The sequence below is a fragment of the Nestor notabilis genome, unplaced genomic scaffold (assembly GCF_000696875.1).
Source record: "Nestor notabilis isolate BGI_N333 unplaced genomic scaffold, ASM69687v1 scaffold15280, whole genome shotgun sequence".
In the NCBI taxonomy this organism is placed as follows: Eukaryota; Metazoa; Chordata; class Aves; order Psittaciformes; family Psittacidae; genus Nestor; species Nestor notabilis.
The window spans coordinates 1-9,294 of NW_009910772.1; the positions used below are offsets into that span (position 1 = coordinate 1).

At 43.8% G+C, this 9,294-nt stretch overlaps 1 protein-coding gene across 4 annotated transcripts in view; it reads right to left on the reverse strand.

Moving 5' to 3' along the window:
• Positions 1-791: 791 nt before the first annotated feature.
• DEPDC5 (DEP domain containing 5) overlaps positions 792-9,294 on the reverse strand; it is a 45,601-nt gene continuing 37,098 nt past the window's right edge. For all 4 annotated transcript variants that reach the window (XM_010011608.1, XM_010011600.1, XM_010011592.1 and 1 more), the window contains 5 exons: positions 6,032-6,201; positions 4,914-5,085; positions 3,755-3,815; positions 2,428-2,510; positions 792-1,564 (listed from right to left, as the gene is read on the reverse strand). In XM_010011608.1, the coding sequence (XP_010009910.1) occupies positions 1,269-1,564; positions 2,428-2,510; positions 3,755-3,815; positions 4,914-5,085; positions 6,032-6,201 (782 nt within the window). In that variant the 3' untranslated portion in view covers positions 792-1,268. The remainder of the gene's footprint in view (positions 1,565-2,427; positions 2,511-3,754; positions 3,816-4,913; positions 5,086-6,031; positions 6,202-9,294) is intronic.

A 9,294-nucleotide genomic window follows, 5' to 3' on the forward strand; every position in this document is an offset into this window, starting at 1 on the left:
CTGCGGGCACGGCCACCTCCACCGCACAAGCGCGCAGAGGGCAGCAAAGGGGGTTTGTAGTAGAGAGTGAGCGTTAAGATGCTGAAGGGGCTCAGGCATGCGCTTGTACCCACCTTCTCCAGGAGGGTACTGCCTAACAGCAGGGCAGTCACCCTGACTCAGTTTAGGGGATAAAACTGAAGCAGGTACGCTTTTTCCTCCAACCAGGTCCAAGCACCACTGTGAGCACGTCAGCCCTCTGCTGACCTCAGCTTAGTGAGGACAGGTAACAACAGTGAGGATCTCAGCGAGCCAACAGCCCCCCACCCCAGCGCTACAGGGTGCTGGGTGCGAACCCACCCTTAACCCACAGTTTCATTAACCCTTCAGTAAGCAGCTTGAGCCAAGCCCACTTGCCATACATGACCTTGCTCTGCAAAGACAAAGGCTACATACTTGAGTGGAGGCATCTTCCTTTTGCTACATGCAGACACATCCTAAAAATCTGCTCAGAATCCTCGTTACTCCCATCAGCAGCATCTTGTGTTCGGTTGTCCTTGATTTCTCCTTATACTTGGAAGCTGGCCTTGCACGACAGTAACTGTCTTCTTACTCCTGCTGCATGACACTGTTCTAGATCCACAGCTGGAGGCAGAAAGTCCTGGATACTGCTGAACTTTGAGCATTCCATTATCATGCTGGACATAACCAGCAGTATTTCCTTTTGGCAATTATTCTCCTTTACTCCCTGATTTTGTATTGCTGTCTGCAGTTAGAAAAAAAACCCCATCAGGTCACTTGATTTTCTGCATTTTTACTTATTTACATGTATGAAACTTAACAAGTGTCTCTCACATTTTATCTTACATATTCACACAATCAGGTACACCTCAAAAGGCAAAGAGGCAGGCTGCTGCCAGGCACATCAGATACCAATCATTTCCAACGACGGTAAGCTGCTACCATCACACTGAATCTGAGTGCCCTTGAAAATCTTTTGCACTCTCCCTCCTTTACCTCTGCTCTAACAGAAATTTTGGCAATCAAGGACTGCAGCTACTTGAAACCAAGCTGAGGTCAAGTGAGAGATATTGGCAAGCCAACAGCTCAGACTCTTTTTCCAAGGGCTTAATCAAATTCTGTTGAATATCAACAGCAATATTGATCAGGTCCTCTTGGAGCCTCAAGATGAATCTAATAGAGAGGCTCTTTTCCAGTCATCCTTCACCTCTACTTCCTTGCCACAAGGTAAAACTTCTAGCTGTCTCCCTAAGAGATACAACCCCATTTCATGGAGCACTCGCATGCATCTTATCCAGGCAATCAGTCCAGAAGAGAACAAGCCGGCTGTCTTTGTTCCAGCAGAAGTCTGTAAAGTCTTTCAGCAACCGGTCAGCAAACTTCTCATCCCCCGTGGCACTGGAGCGCCATGTTTTTGTCAGCATGGTGTTGTAGGCCCAGTTGTAGCCAATGCGCTCCTCACAAAACATGTTCTGGTTGGTGGAGCTTGTGGAGTTGCGCCGGCGTCGCTGCTGCCCACAGGAAAACTTCCGCTTGGAATATGGGAGCTGCAAAAACACTGTCCCTGGGGGAAACAGACAGGACTTTACTCTGAAGCCAGACTAAGTCCCTACACCTTGTAGGTGACTCATTAAATTCTGGAAAGGAAACTGGACTGAGTGTCATTTAATTGCCTCTTAGCAAGAGAAAATGGGATACACTTTTCCTCCTTTGCTTTTACATGCTATTTCTTCCTGCAAATTACAATACAGAGAGAGCACACTTAGTCTTGCTTTTCTCCTGGTAGAAGGGAATGAAGCAAAGATGCAGGCTCAGACCCATTTTCTAACTTTACATCAATTTCCATCTCTCCTGTAATTTTCCAAAAGGTCTCTTCCCATTATTGTTTTCATGCCTCAGCAACCCCTCTGAAAAAACTGTTGTTTTACTGTAATATGCCATGCAGGGGGCTTAGTTGGAAGTGCTCATAGAGGAACATTTATGAAGAGTAATAATGAAAGCAAATGCCTTCTCTGTCTCTCACACAGTATATATGAGTAGAGATGCATCTACAACTGACCTTAACCATGAGAACAGAGCACTGACTTGTCCCAACACCTTTCCCTCCTTCCAGCTTCTAGATACACATTTATTTACACTGCAATTGGAATAAGCTTTGCCTTATTTTTTTATTTTTCCATGTCCTGGAAAGAAATGTTTCAGAAACACTATAAAGCAAGATTTCAACCAATGGCATTGATTAGCAGCAATACCTTGCACTTTCCATATGGCCTCTCCGGTTTGATTTGGCTGATATACCTACTTGACATGTGACCAGGGACATAATGAGGACCAAATCCCTAGTATGAAACACACACTGCATGTAAAATGGTTCTTCTGTTTATAATAACCTCCTCTTTGCCCCAGTGATTGCCAAATATTGCTCACCTGTGACATGGATATACTGGGGCTTGTTCTCAGCTGGGAAGTTGAATGCAGAGGCTGAGTATTTATCTTGCACAAATCCGAATCTGCAGAACAAACACCAGGAGAATAAAAAAAAACCCCAAAACCAAAACAAACAACCCAACACAAAAAAAACCCACCCAAAAATTATATTTTTAAATAAACAAATAAATGTAAAAGAGCTACTCCAGCTAGGATTCCTTCAGCCCAAGGTAGGGTCAACCTTCCCTGTCACAAAGGCTTCCTCTTCTTATGGCCTGAAGGCAAGGGGAAAAGGGGTGAAGAGAGCTGAACTTCTCCAAATGCCCTCCACCCTGCTAGGCACCATGTGAAAGGCTGGTACTCCACACTGATCTCTGTCCTAACTTGTGCTGGAAGCAAGAGCACCAGTAGCTCACTCTGGGAGGGCACTGAGCAGTCTCTGACAAAATGGGGCAGCTGCACACAGATGAGGGAACTGTGATAGTCAAGACACATTCCTTGGGTATGTTTCAAGCTGTAACATCATTTTTTTTCATGCTGGGCAATATTCCACACAGAACTTCAAGCAGCTCATCTGATAGTTCTTTGCTGTTTGTAGAATACCTGTTCCTCTCCTCCTTTCTAAGCTAATGAAAGCTTATTTCCAAGCTAAAGTCCATTACAAGAGGCAGTCTCTCTGTTATGAAGATGACCTTGGCTGTAATACCATGAAACAAACTGGCAGCTCAAGCACATGAAGGGGGCTAAGCTCCTGCTTATGCTGCATGACACTGTTCTAGATCCACGGCTGGAGGCAGAAAGTCCTGGATACTGCTGAACATTGGACACAAGTGGCAGTTATTTCCTTTCAGCAATTCTTCTCCTTCTAAGTTTCCAATAATTCCTTCTTAAACCAGGCAAGACCTCCCGGTATACTGCTCACATCCCAGTCTCCTGCCTATTGTCAATCACTAGCTGTCATCCAGATCAAGACTGGTTAAGTACACATGAAGGAAATAACTGTCCCTTCTCAGAATGTAATCTATTTACAGACTATCTGCTTCTAACCTAAAATAACAGGGCACCTTCCAAAGGCAATGCCCTCCCTAGAAGGAGAGTATGGTTTACTAATGAGTGACAGGCTGAAACACTATCTACCTGCCCCCTGCACCCACAGAGCCACCTCCAGGCATTCTAGTTATATTTTTGTCTAATAATCTGCAAGCAGACTTCACAGAGGCAGACGGCGCAGAACCCACACGACTCACAAGTGACTGTTCAGCAGAGATCTTCCCCCTGCATCATACAGGGAGATAGGAACCTTTCAGTCCCTCTGCTCTGTACACACCTGTGTGCTATTGCTTCCTGGAGGAGGTGCATACGGTCCCAGTAGGTTTCTGGTTCGAAGCCTAGAACAAACAAAAAGTCACAATTACCCAGTAAAGCTGCTTTATTTCCTTCTTCTTCAAGACATCAGTTTTCCTCAGAAGACCTGTTTTTTCTAGTCATTTCTTTTAGTCATTTTTGTTTTCCTGTCAGCTGTCCCTTGAATGTCAGCCCATTAGAGACGTGTCTTGTATGCTCCAGTAGCAGATTCATCCCTGAATTTAGCTTTTCATTTAGATCCTGAGATGGAGTGGAAGACAATGGGGTGTGTGGGAGGGGGCAAGGAAGGGGAGCAGGCTGCTGTGTGTCACACAAAGTGCTCTGAAAATAACAGTTCAAAGTCAGTGGGGTTATGGTGACCTCACAGCACATGGATCTGTCACTGACTGGTTTACATTTACAGGACACCTGTAACCCCGGACACTGGGTTAATGAAAATAAACTATCATCTTTACTATTTTAAAACAGAGCCTTTTCCTAACTGTCCCTTCTCACGATGCAATTTTGCCCTTCTCTGCATGGGGACAGAGTGTTCTGATCTTTGAGCTTCCACCTGAGACTGACCATAACAGCATCTCTCAAAAGGGGCAAGGTCACATTGTAGAAAAGGAGATTGCAGTTTCTAGCTCTTAATCTCATGTGCAAACGCTCTTACCATGAATGTAACCATGGCAACAACAACAAGAAAAAAAGAGGATGGAAGTCACGAAAGCCTAATCTCACTGAGGGGAGAGCATACAAATGCAGGGTACAATTGCAGAGCAGCTGTGTGCAGGGTCTACCAGCAAAACAGACTCTTAAAACATGACATCCTGTCAAACAGAACAACTGCGTGGTATAGGCTCTATAATGATATGCAACATTATGGCAACAAAGATCACTGGGGAGACAACCTTTCCTGTGCTTTGGTACTTCTTGCTGCCAACTTCATACACTGTTGCATGCCGATGAGCTTCCCCCAAGCACCACCCTTCCTGAGGGTGGCTGCTGAAATGTAAAAGCAGGCCCTTCATCCAGCTAATGCGTGTCTAGTAAATGGGGTTCTTCATGTCAGCTACATGCCAGAAGGGACCTGCTTGCTGAAAAGTGTACCAAGAGGCAAAGCAAACAACATTTCTTACCATCAAACAAATGCTCGCTGCCCTCTTTCAACAAGCAGCTCACATTGAGTGGGATGAACAACTGAGCTCGAAGTGGGTCTCCATATAAGTAACTGGGCAAAGCAAATGGGCCTTCCAAGACTGGAACCAGCAAGAAACCACAGGATGTGGCTTTCCGATGCCAACCCTGAACCTGAGAAAAGATTCAAGCAAGAAATTATATGACATGTGTCAAACTGAAGAAGGGCACTTATGGGCATAGGACCAGCTCATTTCCTGAGAAGAGATCAGACATGCTCAATTCTCCACAGGCTCAGCTTGCTTTGTATGGCAAGCACACAAGCATCCTTGTAGGTAAAGCAGTACAAGCACAAGCCATCAGGCTTTCCTTTTTGAAGTGCCACATCGATCACAAAGCACTTCAAAATAGGACATTTTTCAGGAACTGATTCAGTCTACTTATCATCAGTGGCTAAGCACTGTTGCTTTACTGGAACAGTGCAATAGACTTTAAATAGAAGCAAAACCAATCACCTAGTGCTGGCTGGCTGGGTGGGGTAAAACCTGGTGGTAAATAGTATGAGTTTTACAGAAGTTACAAAAGGGAAAACAAATAAAATCTAAAAATTAAGAAGTGACACAAGCCACTTGCATTTTCAATTCAAAATATTTTCAACTACTTAAAAAGCATTGCTGAACAGGAAGATCACATTGCCTGGAAAAGCCCTCTCACAAAAGCAATTCCGCTAAGATTTAAAGTTTTCAGGTTTGGGGATAGAAGGAATGCAATACGAAATACATTCTTTTTCCAAACGTCCGGCTCAGGGCTTAAGATTTGCCTAAGGAGGACTTAAATTTATCACCTTGACCTGCACTGATCTATGCACACTGTGCGTGAAACCCACTAAAAGCAGGAAACTATCCTGCACACAGAATGACTACAGATAGCATGATAAATGATGACCAGATGCAGCAGTGCTAACCACCACCAGTAAAATTACTTATGGAAATAAGGACCGATCCAACCCACTGTCTCTCTCCTAATACTTCCCATGACAATGTCCCCAGTAGCCGAATGGATACAGAGAGGTCAGAGGGGCATGGCTGTGGCCACCCAAAACAGAAGGACTCGCTCTTACCATTTCAAAAAGAACAGCTGCAGTCACTGCCATCCAGTGTAACTTGATTTCAAAGGCAGCATTCAGGGAGAAATTGCCATGGTAATAACAACTGCACCACTCCAAACGGTCAGTGCGGTTATTCACATCCACGTCAAGCGTCACTGTCCGTTGCTCAGGCACTGTGGCAGCTACTTAGCCAAGGAACCGGGGTATATTTAAAAGATGCATTAGAGAGAGGGTGGGAGACAGGTTGAAGAGAACACAAGAAACAAGACAAGCTATTTGAGAGTCATTTGTCCTCCCACTCCTCCCCAAATATTTTTGGGCTAGCAGAATAGTCCCAGAATGCTGCTCACCCAGATCAGGAAAGACAAAAAACCTGAAGCATTACTTATATCAGGGGTCAGTGCCACAGAATTACCTCCCTAAGCAGTCAAAAGGCACTTCAGCTGCAATAAAGAGACCGAACTGAGACTCAAGCAGCTAATCAATAAGCGACTGGTGCCACAATTAACTATGGCTAGACAACATCAGCTCCTTCATACCCAAGACATTCCAAATTGGTTTTAGTATTTCTGTATGTCCCCACCAGAAACCACAACAGAGTGCTGTTACACAGGGCAGGAGCATTCCAGGACGTTCCACAGCTAAAGAACATTAGAAGTTAAACTTCTTGTTTCTTTAACCCCACATCAACATCCCACATTACTGCATTGCTAAAACTGCACATCCAACACTTTCTGTTAAAGCACGAAAAGTCAGCCAAGACTCATGCAGCAGCGCTACCATCACTGCAACACCTTCTACTGCTTTGCAATAAGTGCTGGGATAGTGCCCATACCCAGCTCCCTTTGTGCCCTACACCCCAGCATCCCAGTGAAAGAAAATCTCAGCTGTAAGGCAAAAGAGAAGCACAGAAAGTGGATGTGACCTGGCTGGTGTCATACTGCAACTGCAAGGGCAGGGATAGGACTCCAATCTCCTGACTCTGAGACCAAAGTCCTCCTAGGAACCATAACCATGCTGTCACTTTCAGCTTTTCTTTAGGCAAAGACATAATTTAACATTTCTATAATGTTAAAAATTGAGAGAAAAAAAAAGGTGCTACCTTTGCACTTTACTGCATGCATGAGGGATGGATATTATTTCTTAAGTAGAGGAAGACGTGCACCATTTTATACAGCCAGCTTTTAAATGACCTTATAATTTAAAGGCTTAATGGTGTTTAAAAAAATAATAAAGTTCTTCCTCAAAGTAGATGGAAAGTTCCCACCTTCACTTCTGCTGCAAGTTAGCTGGAGACAATTTTCAGGGTTATTAGAAAATCCTTTATATTGCTATTACTGCAGCTTAGGAAAAGGAAAAAAATAAAAGAGAAAAACCCAATAAAAATGGAAGAACATCACCCAGTTTTGTAAATACTATCCATTTTTGGGTTTGGAAATGTATATTCTGCAGTTTCTGAGTTGGTCTGGTATTGTCAGATCAACATCTTGTGACTTTCTTGCTTGTTTTCAGTGGAGTATCAGTGTGAATACAACCCTTGTGGTTAAAAGGTGCCAGTTTTGTAACTATGTTGGAAAACAGCATCCCAAAGCCATAAAGTGAAAGCAGCTCAGTCAGGAAGATGTTGGTCATTAGCTCAGATGTCAGTGATAACACCACAGTCCAGTGTGCCCAAACTAGCACACTGTGAAGAATGAGCTCCCTGCTCCCTTAGACTGATCCTTTTTCCAGGTAATGCAGACTCCCCATTAGGACTGGAGCTGCTCTCTCCACCTTGTCTGCAGCTGTAATCCACAGGTAAAGCAACAGGAACACAGTCCAACAAGGTGAGCTAATCAAAAGGACCTTGAAAACTGATGAGAAATATCCATGTGATTGAATTCAGAAGCTTCAGATTAAAACCAACTTATTTTTAATAGAGAATAAACTCTGGCTTTAATAAATCTGATTTTAAGAGGACTCACCTGCTTCCCAACTATCTTGTACCACTGAGTATTTAACTAATGATTTATTGAGTAAATCGGAGAGGAGCAGGCAGGTTATTCTCCAGTCACAGACTACACTACATACAAGGCTACAATTGCTAGTGCATGCATTGCTATAAATCAAAAGGGACAAGATTAGGTATCACAGAGGTGAGACTTCCACTGGGAAGGGAAAGGGGACAATCACCGGGCAAGTGATAAGGGAATTGGGAGGGATAAAGATTTTAGAGATACGTGGAGCTTGTTCCAGAGCTCCCAAACCTTGCATGCAATTTCATGTCACAGCCTGACATTTAGGGAAGGTGGGGAGGGGAAGAAATAAAAACCACAACCAAATCAAAGCCAAGAGAGGAACAAATGAAGTCACGTGGACCAGAGGTCATCTGGGTTTAGTAAAGCTCCTTGCCTCAGATGAACTGATGAAGGTTTTTCTGGAGTACTGTTTAGAGGAGGGACAGCACAGAAACATTGATTAAACCAGTTCGTTTGTAAGAAAAAAGTTCCACGCTGAATTTTTCTCCAAGCAACTATTATTGCTGGAATAACCAGACAGCACGTGAGCAATCTGGAGGCATTTTTCATTCATCCAAGAACTGGAAATTAGTTAAATAGCAGAATGGTCACAATTCCAAAATAAATCAGAGGGCTACACCGGTATGCAACTACATCACACACTTTCCTGGCTGGCACTAAATGTGAGCCAATGTGAGAGGGGCACTAAAGCACCCTTCCTTCTTTGCCCATTGCCCCAGGTGCAAGCTTACTGAGTGTCTTAGCCTTCTCATTTCACAAGACAACAGGCATAGAAGAGTGAAGTGGTTTTCTTGAGCTAAATAGTGAGCAACAGATCAAACCATGAATGGGATCCAGCCCAAGCTCCTCCAGCCTTCCCAGTACTTTCATTCCAGCCTACATTTAGGCTTCAGCTCTGGCCAATCACTGAGATAACGAGGCTGCATACTAGCCAAGGCAACAGATTTGGTATATGACAGGGAAGAATATCCTGCATATGCTGACTTCAGGGAATTAACCATTATTTCAGACTTCTTCTGATGCTGTTCCTCTTCAAACAAGGCCTTCAGAAATACACAAGGACTCCTGTAACTTCAGGTTTAAGAGATACCGCACCAGCAGTAAGTCAGTTCTCTTCAAGAGGTCAAATATGCAAAACAGGAGAACAGCAGAATTTTTTTATCCTTAAATGATAGGGCTTTAGAAGATGCATCTGAATAAATCTGAAGTTGCAGTTCCATAGCAATGATTTTTCTCATAATTTTAAACAGGGAAAGA